At 49.0% G+C, this 20,379-nt stretch overlaps 1 protein-coding gene across 1 annotated transcript in view; it reads right to left on the bottom strand.

Moving 5' to 3' along the window:
- Positions 1–18,478, bottom strand: part of LOC135915522 (uncharacterized) — a 52,277-nt gene extending 33,799 nt beyond the window's left edge. Inside the window, exons 1-10 of the mRNA XM_070534126.1 lie at positions 18,400–18,478; positions 16,897–17,076; positions 11,697–11,757; positions 10,471–10,601; positions 7,257–7,363; positions 6,535–6,692; positions 5,643–5,741; positions 4,707–4,821; positions 2,246–2,318; positions 1,414–1,476 (exon numbers count right to left, since the gene is read on the bottom strand). Coding sequence (XP_070390227.1) covers positions 1,414–1,476; positions 2,246–2,318; positions 4,707–4,821; positions 5,643–5,741; positions 6,535–6,692; positions 7,257–7,363; positions 10,471–10,601; positions 11,697–11,757; positions 16,897–17,076; positions 18,400–18,419 — 1,007 coding nt within the window. The 5' untranslated portion in view covers positions 18,420–18,478. The remainder of the gene's footprint in view (positions 1–1,413; positions 1,477–2,245; positions 2,319–4,706; positions 4,822–5,642; positions 5,742–6,534; positions 6,693–7,256; positions 7,364–10,470; positions 10,602–11,696; positions 11,758–16,896; positions 17,077–18,399) is intronic.
- Between the last annotated feature and the right edge of the window lie 1,901 nt (positions 18,479–20,379).

Genomic DNA, 20,379 nt, shown 5'->3' with positions numbered 1-20,379 from the left:
TGTCAGCGATAGCTTTCCCATTACCCCGCTGAGTTATTCACTTTCTTTTTGCCTGCGGAGAACGAAATGCCAATGATGACGCAATGTACACTCATCTGAAGTAGTTTCTGACGCACCCTCAATGTTGCCTGATGACAATGCCTGTCGCAGTGAACATGAATCCTTGCGCGATCTCTTCGTTCTCGCTCATAACGACCAGTAAGTGGGAGCGCATACGTTAAGGTATAGAAAACGTACCTAGCGTGTTCTCCAAGTTACATGCAACAGCGTCCCTTCAAACACGTAGCTTTCTTTGTTTTCTTTTCCAGCATCCACGGCTTCGGCTTCCTGGCGTCTATGCTGCAGCAACTGTTCCTTCTTTTTTCACTCGGCAACCATGGGCGGCTTCGCGTTGTATGCGGACCTCTCTCATTTGTTCTAACCGCCGTTCCCGTGCTTCGCCGTTTTATGGCAGCACAGTGGAGACGCGCCACACTTCAGCACGTGCGACGCCTTTTTTTTTTGTTTTAGAGCGCTGCTGGCCCGTTCTTGAGGCGAGCGTCCGCGTCCTTCGTGACCGAGCGAGCGAGCACAGCGAAGAATGAAAGAGCGAACGCGGAGCACAGCGGGGGATGAAAGACAGCGACAGCGAAGGGAGCGTGAGGAGGAAGGCGAAGGGTATGGCGAAAGCGTGAGAAGAAAAGCGTAGTGCCGCGCAACACGGGCTTTGCGCCGACGACGGCTACGAGATGGCGCCAGAGTAGCGCGCGTCGTCTGTCCGGAAACAAAGCGCTGCGTGAGCGGTGGTCTCTGTCTGCGGCGGCTGCTGTGATTCGCGTCCACGCGTCACCCGCGCGCTGCCTCTCGCGATCTCCAGATTAACGAGGCAGTCGCGCCACCCTTCGCTCCGTTTGCAACGTGCCGCGCGAGACAGATTGTCCGCGCCAGCCAATATATCGCGAAGTGGAAACACGTAGAGAGCTGCGCTCAAATTTCGCATTAGGGGGTATCGTAATCGTCGGTGAACTTTTCTATCTTTTTTTTTTCTCATCTATGTCACAGGGTGTACGAATGCGCTTGGGAGGCATTTCAATGCGTTTGATAAACGTAAGTCAGAGGCGACGAAACGTGCATCGGATGAGCGCAGGGGTTGCAATATTTGTCATAACGCCCGCGCGGAAGCTGTCGTGGTCCCCAGACATCGCGCGCGTGAACGTGAACGGGCCTTCGGGCGACATCGCCGCGTCCCTCCATCCTAACTGCGCGAAGTGGCTAAAGAAACTCGTTAAAACAGACGTTTGGGCGAGTTGGTAAGACATATTTGAAACAGAACAGCGCGGTGTTCACGGGGACAAGATAAGCTTGACTGCAACGCGTCGCCACTGGTTTTCAGCGCCAACTATGTTCAGCGTTAAACCTGCATGCTGGTCTCACCCGTTGAATGGAACTCCGCTCTCCCTGCCCTGGTAGCCCAAAGTGATGTCGTAGGTAGTTTCCCTGCAAAGAGGTTTGAAGAACTCAATAAGCGATCTGGCGCATCGAATGTCTAGACACTTCCCTGCATGCACTCGGAGTGACGGTCTACGTCTACTCGTGACACCTGCTGACAACGGCGTAGAATGCGGATGCTCACCGCCTACCCCGAACCTGATCTCCGTGCACAAGTCATCCTTCCGGAAGGCATCACTATTTTTGAAAGTTGATCGATATGTGTAAAATAATGCGATTAGTGTAATGAACACCTAAGTCAATTCAGGTCTTCAACCGTCGGCTTTAAGAACACCGCGTATAGAGATGTTTCAACAGTTCATGGCGACGCTCATTGTGAAGGAATGAAAAAGAAAGTAAAGTTTAGCCAGGTTTGCTACCCTAGACTGGGGGAAGATGAAAAGTAGAATAAAGAAAAAAATCAATGTAGTAGTCGTGCACGGCGTACCCGCGACAGCGTTCACATCGCATCCGATGGATGCTGCACACCCAGTCCGGACTCGTCTTCAAAGAGCGCAGCAGGGCTATAGGCGTTCTCGTTGTGGGAGACCAACGTAAACGTGACTGTACCACGTGGCTTCGCACAACCATATGTTCCTCTCTACCAAAGCCTCTTCGCTGCCGTAATTTTCGGAAGCAAACAAGCAGAATCAATAAAGTGGATCGCTTGGCAAGTTATGGAACGACATTATACGATCGAGAAGTGGCGCGGTTGTGGAGACGAAATTCTGTGGGCGTAAACGTACGTTGCTTCTTACTCTTCCGTTGCTCAACTTACTCGCAAGGATTCCTGCACGCTTCTCTGCAGACCCGGTCGTAGATGGCTTTGCTTCTCTTGAGGACGCAATCAGCTGCGTTACGAGAGAAAAAGAAAATGTGTCAAAAAGCAAAAATTATGGAGTTGTGTGAAGGAAGCTAAGAACGCCTGCTTTCGTGCTCTAAAACATGCAGTCATGTGACAATTTATGTTCGAGGTTCGTTGCGAAAATCGGCCTAATCTTCTTCTATGGTGTCCCTATTGGTTCGCATGTATACGTTGGTGGTCCTGCGATCCTACGCTGGTGACCCGACAACCTTATCGTACGGTAACGACCCAACCACTCCAAGGTCGTTACCGCACGGCACGGTGTGTAGTACATAGAATCCGAGATCGGAAGGCGCGTGCTGTCTCGGAGGCCATGTGTAGTAGAATGTAGTACAGTATTCCGAGGTACGGCAAGATAGCGCGCGGTAGGGTGTGCCCGGGCACTGTTTGGCTGTGACTTCATGTGGGCGTATCATGTTATGCTATTGTACAGTGCGGCTCGGTGATAGCGTTAAAGCTGCATTTACACGACCGACCGCGGAGGAGCATGACGTAGCCATGACGACGAATTGCGCCTCCAGCAACTTATCTGCTTCCTCCTTGCGTGCGGCGTGATTGGGCGGTACTAAGCCGCGTAATGCTGGTCCGCGGAATGTAGTCCGTTTTGTGAATTCTGCTAAAGGCCAACTGCAACGAACATTTTATTTCGCTAGGATGGGATAGGAGTAACATTAATAAAGTGCCTGCAACAGACGGTTTAACGCGTCGTGACGCTGGCCAAGCGTCCGACCCGGGGTTATGCCCTACTCTGCACTACCCCAATTGGGCGCGTTTGTAGTGGGTCATGAGGCTTGTGCTTTTCGAGTGCACCCCGGGCCTGCTGGATGGCGCATAGTTGTGTGTCCTTGTCTTAAATTTGCTCTAAATGGGTAGTACCCACCCCGAAAGCAATGTCGGAAGGCTGGTCAATGCATAGTTTTCTCGTTAGCAGCCTTTGAACAGCACCCGAAGCAGACGACACGTGCAGATGGTGGTTGTCGCTGCGACGCAAGTCCCAGCACGCCCCCTCCGTATATCATTTACTCTGGCCATGCTCGCAAGCTCACATAAACTACGAACAGGACAAGCGCAAGTTTGAAGAAGCAATCCGGAGCGAATGTACTCGCTCCCCAACTCTGGGCCGTCCAGCAGGTCCACGACGCCGCCAGGAAACTCAATCTCCCGGTTCCGTCGTGGGAGACGGCCACTCCATGAGAGCCCAAAGCTCTCGTGGCCTGCAGGACCTCGAATAAAGTTGATTTCCTTCCTTCCTTCCTTCCCTCCGATGTTCAAGCGAAGCTCGTAGTGGTTCGCAAGTTTCGGTGACGTTTTCGTGGTCACGCAAAAAAAAAACCCAGTTGCTCCCAGACCAGAGCTGCTGTGTGAAAGGGCGTTTGATGAGTCGACAGCTCCGCCGGCGCCGGTGCGTGAGTCATTAGCAAGGATTCCAGCTGCATAGGCGCGCGCTCACGCCACGCGCGCAACCAATCAGAGCCGTTTCGCTTCCGCTGGGGAGGGAAAGGGCAGAAAAAGGTATCGTGCACGCTGCGCCGGCTTCGTTTCTGTTCAGCTCAGTCCCGCAAAACGGATGGGGCGGCCGCGCGTTGTGCGTTCTCCCGAGGAACAGGCATGCTTCGACGAGCGGCGGCGAGAGCCAAAGGGCTCGTCGTCGGCGCCCCGATCCAGCCGTTAGAGCCACCCGAGCTCAAGCAATCCGACAGCAACGAGAAGAAGATCCTGAGCTCAGGGAGCGGGCGGCCGAAGCAATCCGGCACCGTTACCTGTGGGTTACTAAACAGAGACGATGGTTAGGTGCATGCAGGACAGGCTTTGCTTTTCCGGCAGTGGAAGTCATTTTTCGGTTGGTCATTTTTGTCAGTGTGCCGTGAGCAGCCTTGGGCGCCGCCTTATCACGGAGGTCATGCATAGAAGCCACGCATTCTAGGTTATGCGTCACTACCTGCGAACAATAAACGCGGCGTTTTTTTTCCAGTTTTGGTATCAAAAACGGCTTTTTGGCTTTGCGACACTTCCGCTTGTAGTTCGAACGTCAGATTTTGCACGGGTGCTCCTCGATGGTTTCACAACCTTAAACAAGTTTTTTTTAAAATTTTTTATGCGGTCCAAAATTTTGTTGCAGCTGGCCTTTGAACCTCCTCACAATACGACGTACACACTCCTGCAAAGCATGCTTCGCCACATCTCTACCTAACTTGTGGGAAAGCTGAATGTACAAAGGTTTGCAAGTTCACTTTGCTGCATTAGGGGTAATACTGAGGTAAAGGCTAACTCAGTCAAACGTTTATTACAGAACGGGGAAAAAAAAAAAGAAAAATGTTCAGGTGTTGTCGTGACGGGACACGACAGACGACGTGCCCTGACAACCGTCACGTACCCGTCTGCGCGTCGTCGCACATGACTTCGTCGAGCTTGTTACGGAAAGGGTACGTCTTCATGATGCAGCCGCAGTTTCGGAACGTGATGTTCATACGGCACTCTTCCATGCAGAGCTGCAAGAACAGTTGATCGAGTACTCACAAACTGAGCTTCTCTATAAACACGTGACCAAATTGAGCTAAAGCCACGTTAAATTATTGATGTCAGTCTGACGCAACCGGTCACCGAAAGCGGTGGTGCGCAATATTCCAAAAACAGAAAGTTTCGCGTCCTCATATTCTCACCTAATGACCAACCTTTTCCGACAAAGAAACGCAGTTAAATGTAGCCGTTAACGAACACTCTATCATTATCAAAAGCTGATTTATTATTCTATTTGCGTTTCGAGTATACTGGGCTGTATTCAGCTAACTTAATCCCGCAGCTTTTCTATTTCTCTCTCGGTCGACACTGTGCGAACGATCAACATCCCGAACTTCTGGTTTTTACGAAACCAGCCTCGAAACGAGTATTTGGTTTGCTTAGGAAGCAGAATCATATGTCGTATCTGATGTCATTATTGAAGTCACACTCTTTGAAGCGGCGCTCGAAAAATGACCCGCGATAGTGTTGCGTGTAATAGCCCTTGAATTCTAACCTAGCATGCGCACACCAGCCGTGACATACGTCCGTTGCTAAAAGCCCAAAGGTATGACTTCGAGGAACCAGGAGGAAGAACCTGCAGTTGGAAGCATATGCTACGTTATCGCTGTAAAAAATGCAGTCTACTATTAAACTTCCAGCATGTTCTAGAACTGTAGATAAAAATGCAGAATAACGAAACATTTTAAAGAGCAAACGTCTGTGACGTTGGTCTGACCCGTGAGCAACTGGCTTTTAATGCTGCCACGTAAAGGCTGCTGACGGACGTGCAACGCAACGGAGTATCGCTTACCGTTTGAGTCATGTAGGCCGGGTAAAACGGATGCTTGCCAAACATTTTGTAGTCCACGCAGTTCGTGTCGTACGGAGCCGGTAGAGCAATGCTGCCTTTCTGCACGTAACGAGATGTAAGAGAGATTTGACAAAGCGCGTGCCCCGTTGTGACAGCTGCAAGTGCGCGTTTTAACAGACTATAGTATTTTATAAGCACTGTACGCATAATGTACGCTGCCCAGCTACAAAGACAAAGTTGCAAAGACAAAGACCGGATACGTACTGTCACAGGGCCATTTTTGATATGCCATTGATCCAAAGCCCAATGTTCCGAGAGATAGGGTTATCACTCCGATATTTCTAGCACGGAACGTGGTTAATTTACTTATATTTGGATGCATGCTAAGGAATCCCCATGTTTGGTCAAAATTAATCCGTCGTCTTCCAGTGAAATGACTGTCATAGTGTAAACTCTATCTCATCAACTCACGGCAGTCAGCCAACAAGAACAGAGGCGAACTCTTCTAATCTCCTTCTCTGATCACGCTCCCCGAGACTACGACTAAGCGAGAACTTCACGGATGGATTAGTAGCAGACAATTGGCGAGAATTCCTTCCTTCTCGCAACACGCTGCCGCTCTCGTTGATGAGTGGCTGAAATTAGACCTTGCTGCACTTCAAGGAGTAGGTGGGATGGAGCATCCTGTATATAGGTCCTGCTTCGGAACTTCAAGCTCGCTCACTCACTCACTCACTCACTCACTCACTCACTCACTCACTCACTCACTCACTCACTCACTCACTCACTCACTCACTCACTCACTCACTCACTCACTCACTCACTCACTCACTCACTCACTCACTCACTCTGTCTTATTTCGCTTTCGTTCCGCGACGGCACTTGCACGTACCTGCTCGATGCTGTACTCGTAGTTTCCGTTCGGTTCGAGAATGACGGTGTGCTTAGCGCCGGCGTCCAGGCTGTCCACGTGGTGGAATCCCACGTCGGCCACGTACCGGTCCAGCGACACCAGCCGGCTGATCTTCCACGTGATGAACATGCTGAAGTCTGCGTCGGCGGTTTTGCAGATTAGATAGATAGATAGATAGATAGATAGATAGATAGATAGATAGATAGATAGATAGATAGATAGATAGATAGATAGATAGATAGATAGATAGATAGATAGATAGATAGGTAGGTAGGTAGGTAGGTAGGTAGGTAGGTAGGTAGATAGATAGATAGATAGATAGATAGATAGATAGATAGATAGATAGATAGATAGATAGATAGATAGATAGATAGATAGATAGGTAGGTAGGTAGATAGATAGATAGATAGATAGATAGATAGATAGATAGATAGATAGATAGATAGATAGATAGATAGATAGATAGATAGATAGATAGATAGATAGATAGATAGATAGATAGATAGATAGATAGATAGATAGATAGATAGATAGATAGATTAGTTTTTCTGGGAACTTCCCAAGTTCTCTCTTGCAACGAGGAACGTGTTTGCACAACCCCCAGTACGAGGTATGACAAGAGGATCGCTGCGGAATACTGACATGAAATCATTCGCGAGCGCCGTTTATCGTCTCGCGACCCTTAGACACGTTATACCGACCGAAGAGCGGCGGGTACTCGTGGTAGGCGGACATCTCCTGGTTTCCTTTCCAGTTGAGCGTGTAGCACATGTACTTGGGTAGCCGCGAGAAGGACTGCACGATCTGCCTGCGAAAAAAGGTCCATACATGTCCAGAATGTTGCGCGCGTACGTAACAACATGCTCCCACTTGGGGAAAAAGCGGCGACCGTCACTTAGAATACTATTCCGATAGCAATTATACGGACACTCCAAGCGCATTCCTGCAGTGGTCGGCGCTGTGTTGTTCCGTATGAAGTCCAAACACGATAACGTCATCGCCGCGAGCCGAACACTGTGTGTGCGAGTGAAAGCTTGCGAGAGTCAGCCGACGATCGCGGCTCAGTCTGGTGCGCGCAAGGGAGAAAAGTGGGGAGGAAGCGCGCCGTATTTTTCTGCGCGCGAGGCATGGGTGGAGGTGAGGGAAAAGGGGGGCGTTCAACTCCGGCGGCTGCTACTTCATCGCGCGGCCGCGTATCTTGAAAGCGATCTGCGATGTGGAGAAAGTGCATGCGCCGAAGGTTGGTAGCTTCGTATGCACTGTGCTTTCGACGTTTAGTTCGCGTTGAAGCGAGAGACAACACGAGCGTCAATTCGCTCGCTGCTGCTGCCGCATTTCCTCACTCCAGCGTTTTGACAGCGAGTTTCCGCGGTCACCGAGCGTGATGTGTTCACGTTTACCTGTGCGCGCATGACACTGTGCTTGTTAATTTAGTTAGTAAGCAAATATTTACAGCATTATACGGTCGATAAAGATACTATCCTTACTTCGTATAATTGTCTAGTAATTTGCTATCGCAATGGTTGCTTCTCCTTTCGGGCTATTTTTCTGTATCAGAACACAATGAGCAGTTACGTCATCGCAATTCTGGAACGTCCTTATGTTATTATTTCGCTTTCCTCAGAACCACGGCAATCTTGAGCGCGTATTTGCATGTAGTGGGTGTAGGATAGAGAGGGGAGGTAGACAAAAGACTATGATCATGATTGTTGTGGTCTTTTTTCTTATTATTCACGCGTTGTTTGCATATGATATCGACCAGAGATCACAACCTCTGCCGAAGCCTGACCACTGCAAGTACGCGTCGACGTATTAAAGAAGGGCGCAGTTTCGCCCGAAAAGCGAAGAATTGATTGCGATAGCAATTTACCAGACAGTATACACCAAGTAAGCATAGTAGTGTTATTGGCCGCTTACGCTTGTAAATATTCGCTTGCTAACTAAATTAATACGTACGGTGTCACGCGCAGAAGCCAACGTAAACACATCTCACTCGAAGAGCGCGCACGCTCGCTGTCAAAACGATATAGAGTGAGAAAGCACGGCAGCAGAAGCGAGCTAATTGGCCTTTGTGCTGCCTCTCGATCCAAGGCGCACCAAGCGGCGAAAACACAGCGCACACGGAAGTATGAGCCATCGGCGCACCTACACTCGCGGACAACTTTCTGTGGCTATGAAGGGAAAGCTACGGAGACAAAAGCGCGCACAAGTGCGAGCGATTCTGAAGAGAGTCCCTCGTTTTAATGTGTGGTAGTTTAGGCTCGTGTAGGTTCAGGCTTTAAGGCATAAGCACCTTATTACCAGCCGTTAAATAAAACACCACTGAGTGTAAAGATTTACTTATGTTGCGGATTTTTCCTTTCGCGTATGGGAAAAGGCGACACCGTCGCACGTGGGAGCTGCGTCGATTCAGCGTCTGTTCCGAGCAACCAGAAGCAGTGTGAAACGCGAACGGACTACTTGCTCGGTGACACATGTGCAGCAGCCACGCGCCCGTAGCTCTCCCTTCATAGCCACGGAAGGTTGTCCGCGAGTGTAGATTCTGTACGCATCGCTCACCGCTTTGGGGCCCGCGCGGCCGCGCCATACGCAGCAGCCGCCAGACTAGACCACTCCCGCTCCGTTAACTACCCACGGTGCCTTGCGCGCGCCGGAAGACGGCACGCTTACTCCCCACTTTCCTCCCTTGCGCGCGCGGCATTGAGCCGACATCGTCGGCTCACCCTCGCACGCTTTCACTCGCACATGCAGCATACGGCGCGCGGCGACGATGTTATCGCACTTGGACATTATACGGAATATCACGGCGACGACGATGGCAAAAAGTTCGCCTGGCGTGTCCATATAATTGCTATCGCAATAAAAACGAAAATAAACTGCAACTAGAAAACGAGGCAAGTAACGTCAAATTCGGCCGGGAGGGGGAGGTCATCTTCTATTTCGCAAGTCTATGCTCCCACGCCGAAACAGTTTTCTGTTTCCTATGTGGACTACAGCCTAATTGTTAATCTCTAGAGCAACATAGTTTTGTCGAAGCCTATAATGCCATTGAGCTCGTATAGCCGTGCACGTGATTAGAAACAGCATGTGTGCACTAGAACAGATGCGTGTATGTTTGCAGATAAGTTGAGAGCGTTATATAATTCATGTGCACCAGATCGAAGTTCTTGATTAATGGCGTTTGAGAGGTTCGGACTCGTTCGATATATAAACTTGCTAAGCCATATAAACATATAATAGGTCGTTTAATCAAGCACCAGCAAATGACAAATGTTGACAACGTCTGACGCGTGAGGAGAGAGAGTGAGAGAGACAAGAAGTAAAGACAGGTATGGTTTAGCAAGGTCTCGCCAGGTCGGCAACCCTACATGTGTGTAAGGAAAAAGGTTAAAGAAAGAAATCAAGGAGAGAAGGAGTCAGTGTCAGCGCACCTGGGAACAAATGTTCACTCACGTGTGTAGCCGCAAGCGCTCGTACGGCCCAGTTGCCTTCAAGAAGCACATTAGAGTGTTAGTGACCTTACACCTACTAGAAGTCTGCGGCAAAGGTCCGAGGTCTTTTTGCCTGTGAGAACGGGCTGTCGTTTAACAGAGCATGCAGAGCAACCTACGACTCTCTGGTGTGTAAAGTTATAAGAGTAGAACTAAGAATGAAGATACTTGTTCAAGTAACAGAGGTCTCGGTTCATTCGAAAAGACGCCGCCGTAAGCACTCTATTTGCTGCGCGACATCTGAAAATTCCGAAGGATTGCGACCGGGGTTTGCTTGCCTCATCCCCAATTCCATCCCTAATTTTTTATATAAGCCCGCTGGATACATTTGTACCGAGAGATCCGCCATCTTGTTTCGGCCAAACGAGACGTGTGCAAAAGCGCGTAATCTCGCGAGGCGTGAAGCAGGCGCGTCAGCGCTCACTTGTCCTCCAGGATGAACTTGTAGTAGTAGAGCGTGGGATCCTCGATGGTAGTCTGGATGACGTCGGTGGCGTCGAGCGCAATCTCGCCCAGGTTCCCGTCCTGGTCAAGCACTCGGCGAAGCTCCGGGACCTGCGTGGACACAGGATGCCTCAGCAAGCAGTGCCAACGCCTGCGGTCCTATACAACGCGTCACCTCGTCACCTTTTCCTAAATGAAACAAAGACCCACCCTTAAACGAAACTGGGTTTGCCTTGGGCGGTTATAAATTTTTTTTTCGAGTTCGAAGCCCTCACCATGCGTACTTATATGTTTTTGATCAATGCTCCGATGGGAATTAGCCCGCTTATTGTGGGTCATTTTAATGGCTGAAGAATTGCGTGGCCGTACCTTGCTTTGTTATTTTGTCTGCAACGAAGTCATCTCTTTGTTTAAAACAAACGTTCCGAGGTTTCTATAGTTAGAGTAATCCAACAATACATTTCGGTGGCCGTTGCAATTTTGTCGCAAAAATAACATATGACCTAAAGCAACCTATCGAGTGACTAATTGACAGATTGAACTAGAATAAGAGAAACAGACGGGCTCGATTTTTGTCGATCACGACCGTGTGAAGCCAACAGAGAATGAAGCCAGTGAAATCGTAGGGGTAATTAGTTGTGGTTGAAATTGAAATGTAGAAAATAACGGTGGGGAAAAGGAAAACTGAAAGTGGACGAAAAGATAAGTTGTCGCCGTTGGAAGACAAATCCACAGCCTCCGCCATTACGCGTGCATTTCACTATCAATTTTGCTACGGCCGCAGCCATCGATCCATCCACCATCTTGGGTGTTTATGTGATCAACAGATCCAGTTCTGGGAGTGTAAGTTAACCAGCGCTACTCAGGGCCATGACTGTTAGATGTCCACGGCTTGTTGATGGAAGTGACTGTGCAACGCACGCGTAATTCGGAGGTTGTGGGTTCGTCTCCCACGGCGAGAAGTAATCTTTTCGTTCACTTTCTCTTTTCCTCATTATTTTCTACATTTCAATTTCAACCACAGCTAATTACCCTTATGCTTTCCTTGGCCGCATTGCCTGTTGTCTTTATATGGTCGTAATCAATCAGTCGATCGATCGATGATTGATTCATTGGTTGATTGTAACGTCCGAAAGAAACTGCAGCACAGAAGCCCTGAGATATGGTATTGACTGACTCAATGTTTGCCTATGCAGTATTTTTCACCTTGTCCTCCGTGAGGTTGCAGAAGATCGGGTACCGCTCGCACAGCTTATCCTTCTTGATCCTGTACAACGGGGAAAGGAACAGTCAGCACTTAAGACGCCATCGTTGAGACAAACCATCACTTCGGAAAGGGAGGTGGACAATACTGAGAATAACATCAGAAAAGTTCTTTCTTTCCTGTTTTGTTCAAAAGCGTCAAACTGCGGCATACAATTTACAACTGCGGATACAATCAATGCGGGATGCAACTGTGAGATTTCAAAGTTTTAGTTTAGACATTTCGCAACATGTCGCGCCAAAGCTGGACACTTTGAATTCTATGCACCTACAGTACCAAATCAGTTCTGCGAAAACTTGCAATGTGGAGGAAGATTCATGAAATTGAAAAGAAAATTGCCATCCATCCAGAGACTATATATCAGGCACGTACCCAGGGGGGGGCCCGGGGGGGCCCGGGCCCCCCCCCGAAATCAAGTGGCATACCCCCCCCCCCCCCCCACTCCCCGCCCACGCCACTACTCCTCACACATTCCTAAAGCGCCGCCAGATTAATGTTGAGACTTGGCAGCTGTTCATCGGTCAGCCTTATGCTGCCTTTTTCACTCCTTTTAGATGGCGGTAGTTATCGGAATTTCTTCTAATGTGAAGGACAGTTTTCTCATAAATTCCGCACCCGCGCGATTAACTCGAGATGAGCTCAGTTGTCACCATCTATTCAACCGTCACGCGCATAGTTGTTGCTTTTGTTAGTTCAACCTTCTTTGTTTAGGCTGATCCTGGGACCAGGAGAGGGATGCGGCTGTTACTCAGCTGGTATGTACTCTCATGGAACGAGTTGCGGCCGGAGAAAACACCAATTGCGTTTAACTTTTCCCTTTGCTTCATTATTTCCTTGAGTTACGGCTCGCCGCGACGCTGGCCGATGCCCGGAACCATATACACGTGATATGGGTTAGATAAGGTGGGAAATAAAATGATGTGAAAGAGCGTCCATCATAAACCCTGCAATAACCCTTAAACCCATAAGCAAGATGACTGTCGCCAGTTACCTCGTCTGTTTTTCCTTAATTGTATCGCACTTTTCGTGCAAAATTGGAAACCGGAAACAAAAATCGCAAGGAGTTGAGAAATTAAGCGATCTACTAAGGGAGAGAGCCAACGCAACAACCAAACTGCAAGCAAAAGCGAATAATAAAAATGTTAACCGTTGTTTATGAGAATATTTATGGATCAACATCTTTTTATTTAAAAAGGAAGTAGAGACAACGCCGCCGGAAGTGGAGAATAATTACTTGCTTTGAATGACGCTTCTACAGTTATCGGTCGAACCGCCTCACATAGCCACTTCTCTGCTGTGCTTATGTGGGTGTTTTTCTAACCTTTCTCGGTGAGCGCAGTACGTCTAGAATCGCAGAGTCCTGCGCTCTACGCGGTTGTATGGGACTGGCGGCCGCACAGCGTTACGCAATTCGCGGAACTGTCAAAACTGATCCACAAGGCGAAAATAACTGATATTCGAAACTATAACATGTGAAAGACTGAAGAAGCCGTAAAAAAATGAACGCGGCCTGAAATCAGTAAAAAAGAAACCTGGCATAGGACAAACCATAATGTATGCACTAAAAGATAAGACGGATAATATCATAAGGAATCTCGAAGATACAGTAAAAGCAGCGGAAAAATTCTAAGCTGACCTGTATTGGCCTCGAGCTCCACCACTGGAAAAGCTGGCGCCACCGTCGGCGTGACGTGCTAGGAGGGATCACGTGGACATAGCGGCCGCGTCGGCTGCTTCGGGCGCGCCGAAGCGAGCTGAAAACGAGTTTAAATTCCCTCGTACGCTGCGGTTTTCATTTAGTGGCGAAATTTTCCCGCTTCGAGTGTCTCCTTTACAACGCTTGAAAGCACTACAATAGGTAGTGGCTGCCTTTGAAGGCGCGCAACATGGTAGGCTACTGCTCGGTGCCGCAGGGCCGGACGCACGTGACGGAGTCCGGTGTCGGCCTTATTCACACGTAGCCGCAGGACAAGAACCTGTGTGAAGCTTGGCTCGCGAAAGATAAAACCGGCAGTCATCGGCTACAACTAGAGTATGCAGCAAGCACAGACGCGAGGAAGATTTCTGCTACGGCGCCCGGTCTGCGATGTTCTCAAAACGCGCACTGAGACGCTCGCCTGAGTCCGCTGCCCGACTAATGTCATGACGGTTTGGTCTATGAACTTGTCGATACTATAGAGACTGCCAAGTTCAGTGGAGTGGAAAGGCAGCGGTGAGAAGCACATTTAAAGAATGCATAGCATATAGTCATGTTTGTGTTATGAATTAATGCACTGGATTACAAAAAAGGAGCAGCGGGAAATTGCACGCTGAGAACGCCGATAAACATACAGTGCGACGCAACTCGAAAAATAGTATTGAAAGATCAAAGAATTTAGAAGAAAAAAAAGATTGCATCGTCGCGACGGCACATCACAGTCCCCGTAGGCGTCGAAGTCTCTACAATGAAATTATTTTTGAACAGCTCTGATAGCGCCCACGCAACAATGGTTGCCTGTATACTGTCAAATGCTCATATTCTGCGGCCTAAAGCTCATGGCACGGTGCGAAAACGCGCGCGCGGAGAAAGCGAAACAGTGCGCGGACAAGCATGCAGACGCGCAGTCGGTCGCTGCGAATCTGCGCGATCGCTGCATTGAGGCTTCATTCTATTACGCTCCATTTAGTTATACAAACACTATAAGAACATATTTCACTTAGTTTGCTCTCGGCGTTTACCTACCTTTCACGCAAGAAGCCGGTTCGGGAGACTCCATCGCGGCGACCGCGCGCAGTGGCGTTCACTGTACGTATTCGGTAAAGAGATAGTGGCTGTAAACAATTGTGTGCTTTCAGCTTGCCCAAGATTATTATTTAGACAGTAAGAAACTTCTCTCGTTTCGAAAGTACTTACAGAAATGTCCGGGAGAGCTCGCGCGTGGTGTTTTCAGTGAGCGCTGACAGCAAAACCTATGAGGAGCGCGTCACGTGATCCCTCATACTACGGCATCGAGGCGCTTCCGATAGAGGGCGACTCCGTAACTCCTCGCCGCCAATACAGTACCCAGAGGAGTCCCGATACCTCACTTAGAAACAGTAATGAACAGGATACGGAAACTATCCTATAACTAGCGATGAAGTCAGAAGGGCCCTGCAAGACATGGAACGATGAAGAGCGGGAGGAGAAGGAGGAATAACAGTCCATTTAATCAAATATGGAGGCGACATATTGCTTAGAAAACTAGCGGCTCTTTATACGAAGTGTATATCGACTGCAAGGGTCCCAGAAAACTGGAAGAATGCAGACATTATACTAATCCACAAAAAAGGAGACGTTAAAGAATTGAAAAAGTGTAGGACCATTAGCATTAGTATTATGTATATTATATATATTATATATATTATTTACCAAAATAATGTCCAATAGAATAAGGGCAACACTGGATTTTGTCAACCAAGGAAACAGGCTGGCTTCAGGAAGAGATACGTTAGAATGGATCACATCCATGTCATCAATTAGGTTATCGCGAAATCTGCAGAGTACAATAAGCCTCTCTATGTGGCTTATATAGATTACGAAAATGCATATGATTCAGTAGAGATACCAGCAGTCTAGAGGCACTACGTAATCAAGGACTACAGAACGCTTACCTAAAAAGCTCGAAAAATATTGCTACATGCGTTTGGTATTTGTTTGTTTGAACGAGGTGCGTGGGCGCCATATCACTCCAGAAAAGAGGAGGAAGAACGAACTGGGCTCGCGCTGTGAATCTAACCGGTCAGCGCTGGAACCGTTGTTGTAAATATAATCTGTAAATAGTTTCTCGTCTCACTGGCTCGTCCTTCGCGTAAGAATATATACGGAGGTTCTACAGCTACCTTAATTCTACACAAGAAAAGCAGGGAGATACCTATAGGGAAATGGGTCAGACAGGGAGACACAATTTCTCCAACTCCAAAGCTATTCACTGCGTGCTTAGAAGAAGTCAAGCTATTAAACTGGGAAGGCTTAGGGGTAAAGATCGACGGCAAATATCTCAGCAACCTTCGGTTTGCCGATGACATTGTTCTATTCAACAACAATGCAGACGAGTTACAACAAATGATTGGAGACGTTAACAGAGAGAGTGTAAGAGTGGGGTTGAATATTAGTATGCAGAAGATGACGATAATGATAAATAGCCGGGCAAAGGAACAAGAGATCAGGATCGCCAGTCGGCCACTAGAGACTGTGAAGGAGTACGTTTACCTAGGTCAATTAATCACAGGGAACCCTGATCATGAGAAGGAAATTCACAAAAGAATAAAAATAGGTTGGATCGCATACGTCAGACATTGCCAGTTCCTGACTGGAAGCTTACCATTATTATTGAAAAGTAAGGTGTGCAATCAGTGCATTTTGCCAGTGCTGACATATGGGGCAGAGACTTGAGAATGAGTTAAGGACCGCGCAAATAGCGATCGAACGAAGATTGCTAGGCAAAACGTTAAGAGAGAGAAAGAGAGCGGTTTGGATAAGAGAGCGAACGGGTATAGACGATATTCTAATTGACATCAAGAGGTTAAAATGTAGCTGGGCAGGTCATGAAGTGCGCCGGTTAGATAACCGTTGGACCATTAGTGTTACAGAATGGGTACCAAGAGAAGGAAAACGCAATCGAGGACGACAAAACACTAAGTGGAGCGATGAAATTAGGAAATTCGCGGGCGCTAGTTGGAATCGGTTGGCGCAGGACAGGGGTAAATAGCGATCGCAGGGAGAGGCCTTCGTCCTGCAGTGGACATAAAACAGGATGATGATGATCATGAATGTGATGATGATGATGATGATGATGATGATGGAGGTGGAGGTGGTGGGCCCCCCCCCCCGAAAAAAAATCCTGGGTACGTGCCTGCTATATATACAAAGAAGATCCATACAGGCTTCCCTGAAAGTTTCCCAGTTAACGAACAAAAAAACATTATGCTGGTCTATAGGCATCGAACCCAGGGCCAACGTCCTTACGGGCCCCAGTCGCTATACTATGGTCGCTCTACAACCTGAGCTAACCAGGATCGAGGGCAGAAGATAGCAGTGCGGAGGCCGATTCAACAGACAATTCGAGCGACAGTTCACGCCGCGTCTCGTTCGTACTTTTCGTCCGGCGCGCATGTGTATGTTACCAGTTGGTGACGCAGACGGAGATCCCGGGAAAGCGCAGCGTCTGCGTGCTCTCGATCAGCACGTCCACCACGGTCGGGTGGCGGAGGAACGAGACCAGCGTGCCGCCCGCCTGGTACAGCAGGCCGGACAGCATCAGCGTCCCGCTCAGGATGCGCAGCACCCGAAACACAAGCCGCAACCTGCGAGGTTAGCAAGAGGACAGGGCGAGATGCGTGGCACCAATGTGTAGCGGTCGCCATACACGACAACCGGATACGACAAGTTTCCATCGGCGTTCGACAGGTTCGTACAGGCTCCGCGGCTGCATCTATCTCGTACGCATGCCTTAATTGGCTGTTAAAACTTGCTAGGAACTTTTTACAACAAAGCTGTGTACCTCTACCACCCAAGGAAGTTTTCGTGTCGTTGTAAACAAAAAACTCCCCATACTTGGGCCGATCTCGAAGATAGGGAAACATCGGCCCGACCCGCGGTGGAGGTGAAGCAGGCGCTAAGCACTCTTCATACGTGGGCCGATCCCGAAGATAGTGCAATACCGGCCCGCGGCGAAGGTGCAGTTCGCCATTAAGGGGCCCACATACACAGCCTCGCTGGTCAGTCTTCTTCACAGAGCGGAAGGGCACTGAGATGTTTCCTTTTATGCATCGCTCACCCAGCAGGAGACACACGGTCGGAACCGACGTTTGATATAACGATACGATGAGTCCGAAGGACGGCTGCCTACATTGTTGGACGCTATAGCTGTTGGCCGGATCCGTGAAAAGCCTGTCGTTACGTTGGGAATTTGTTGCCCGGGGCTGCCGGTCTGACAAGTCCGCGTTGTTGTTGACCCGACAGATCGCAATGTAGAAAATTCACACTGTACGTGTCCTTCTGCTTTAAATACATCACACAATTTCTATTCCACCCATAGTCTCGGCCAGCTGACCCGCTGCAGCCTAAAGGTTCCCACGTTAATGATGGAAGCCCGCGGAGCACACCAGGTTCTACGGCAAGACACATACAGACGTGATGAATATAAATAAGGGATTTCAACTCGCTTAGATTTCCCCCGCTTCTGTTATACTGTAGTTTGTGGGTGAGATTCGACCTGCAAAACATTCTGATGCAATTAAACGAAACCAATCCAATAGAAGAATTGCAATGGATGGCATTTCTTCCTGTCTAATTCCAAGCACTTCCGACACTCCCGTTCACTTGCAAGCTTTTCTTTTTTCAAGATCGTCCACGTGAGACTCACTGCTTGGCGCGGCGTGTACTTTCAGTTCAGTTCACGAACGACCGAGTGTCCTGACAATCCTCCTCCGGATCGTCGCCCGTCTTCTGTTTCAAAACCACACGAGGCGCTAGCAGTTCTAATTAATCAGTTATGGACTACCGTGTAGGCGGGCGATAGACTATATAGCAAGCTGTTTCGGTCCTAAAGGAAGCTAAAAAGAAAAAAAAAAGAAGAAAACGTGAGGAAAGCTGCGCGCATTTAAGGAACGTTGCGTTGATCTCACTTTCTCTCCGCCGTCTTCATCTTGGCCGCCTAACGTTATGGCTGCTCGCTCCGGTCTGCTGGCGACTCCTCGCTTCGCACACTGATGCGACCGCGTCTCAACGAACTCTACCTGTTTCTTTTTTTCTGTAGTTCCATATTCTTTATTACTCTATCGTGAGTGGAGTAGTATACACAGAAAACAACCAAAGAAACAAAGCGGGCAACGGTGTGAGGGGATCAGGCTGCACCGTTTCGTGACGCTTGAAATTGGATATCGACCCCGCGTCGCCGGCACGCGCGTGTCCGTGTTCTTACGCAGGCGCAAGTTGTGGGAACGCGACAGGTGTTGGGTCGCGCAACGGGCACATCTGCATAACGTGCGCGATGTTGGTATTAAATGTATCGAATATATATATATATTTGTCACGCAGCGGTCCTCGTCAACCTGTACACTCGCACGTGTGGCGCGTTACCTTTTGCTCATTACTACGGCCAGTTTTAAGCAGACGTCGTTGGAGGTATAGGGATGGCCGTGACCGACCGAGCGTTATGGCGTCGCCGCTCGCGAATCGGAGGGATACCTGTCGCATAGCCTCCGAGATCGGGTGGTGCGTACTGCTTACACCCCCCCCCCCCCCCGGGAAAATGAAAACTCTCCGCCTATTTCCATGCCGACAGCAGCGACAGATCACACAGCATGGCGAGCGAGGAAATATAACATCTTGTAGGAAACGCTGCGCATTCACGAAGCCCTCCAGTCAGCGTTTATCCGGATGCAAGAGTTACCACGTTCTACGTATATACGAGGGGGCCATTTTTAAGTTTTACGGAATTTTCGCAGCGAAACTGTATATACGGAGCCGATTCGTCCGTCCGTCCGTCTGTCGGTCGCTTGTACGCCTAAAACTCCTCCGCCGCAACCCCACGCGAATGCGCGAAAGAGAAAGTAGAGAGAGCTAGAGAAATAGAGGCGGGTGATTAGCCAACACAATAGGCCAACACCACCTATAGACTGTGTTGGATTAGCTGCGCCAGTACCGTCCATCGTAGCCGAGCGCGCGCGCACCAGTTCCTCTCCGGCTCAGAAATGGGTAGTCCACGCGTCATACGTACGTACTCCTGAGGAGCAGGCAGCTTTCGATCACCAACGCCGCCAGTAGAACTGAGAACGAGCTCGTCTACGCCGTGTCGATGCTGCAGCCCGGGCACAAGAACAGGCTCGTGCAGCCGAGCGCAAGCAGCAACTGTGTACCGAGGATGCGGAAGCCTCAAAACTTCAAGCCGTGGTGTAATGAACCTTTGGGATTAATTTCGTGATAAACACCGGGACCGTACGTTTCAGCTTCGCTCGTTAACCATGTGTACGGAGTGCTTGGGCGGTGATCTTTTATGTTGTAGACAGCATAATTATAGTGCTTGAGTTAGATTATTCAGAGAGGCGGGACATTACTCGCACGAGAAAACGAAACACATATTCGACTGATAAACAAATACATATAATTACTTCCGCATTCTTTAATGATAAACCAGCTCAAGGACAAGAATCATGCTATCTGCCACAGGTTATGTTTTTCATTCCCTGAAACTTAACAATAATATTAAAACAATCTTAAACTTTAAAAAAAATTATGCGTGCTCTGCTATCGCAAACAACAGACACCAGTGAACCTGGGGGAAGGCCAGTAAAGTAGTGCCAAACCGCGGTTTCGGTCTTGTGTGCGGTCAAGACCCACGAACGCCGGCAACGCGTCCCCACGGCGTCCGGCAAAGGCATCTACTACGGCGTCCGCGATTCACGTGGCCAACGCCGCAGTGGTGATGATAGTGATCGAAAGAAAGGAAGGACGCTTGATTCTACAACCCGTGAGGGAGCACGGCGAAGCGTCGTCAGGGGAGAGGGAGTGGGAAGTGAAAGATGACAGAGAAAGAGGGAGGAAGTGGCCTAACAGACTCCACTATGCGCGACAGGTGGCAGTCCTCAGTAAAGTTTCCAGCGTTG

This window comes from Dermacentor albipictus, chromosome 2, assembly GCF_038994185.2.
Source record: "Dermacentor albipictus isolate Rhodes 1998 colony chromosome 2, USDA_Dalb.pri_finalv2, whole genome shotgun sequence".
NCBI lineage: Eukaryota > Metazoa > Arthropoda > Arachnida > Ixodida > Ixodidae > Dermacentor > Dermacentor albipictus.
This window is presented reverse-complemented; position numbering and strand designations above follow the sequence as displayed.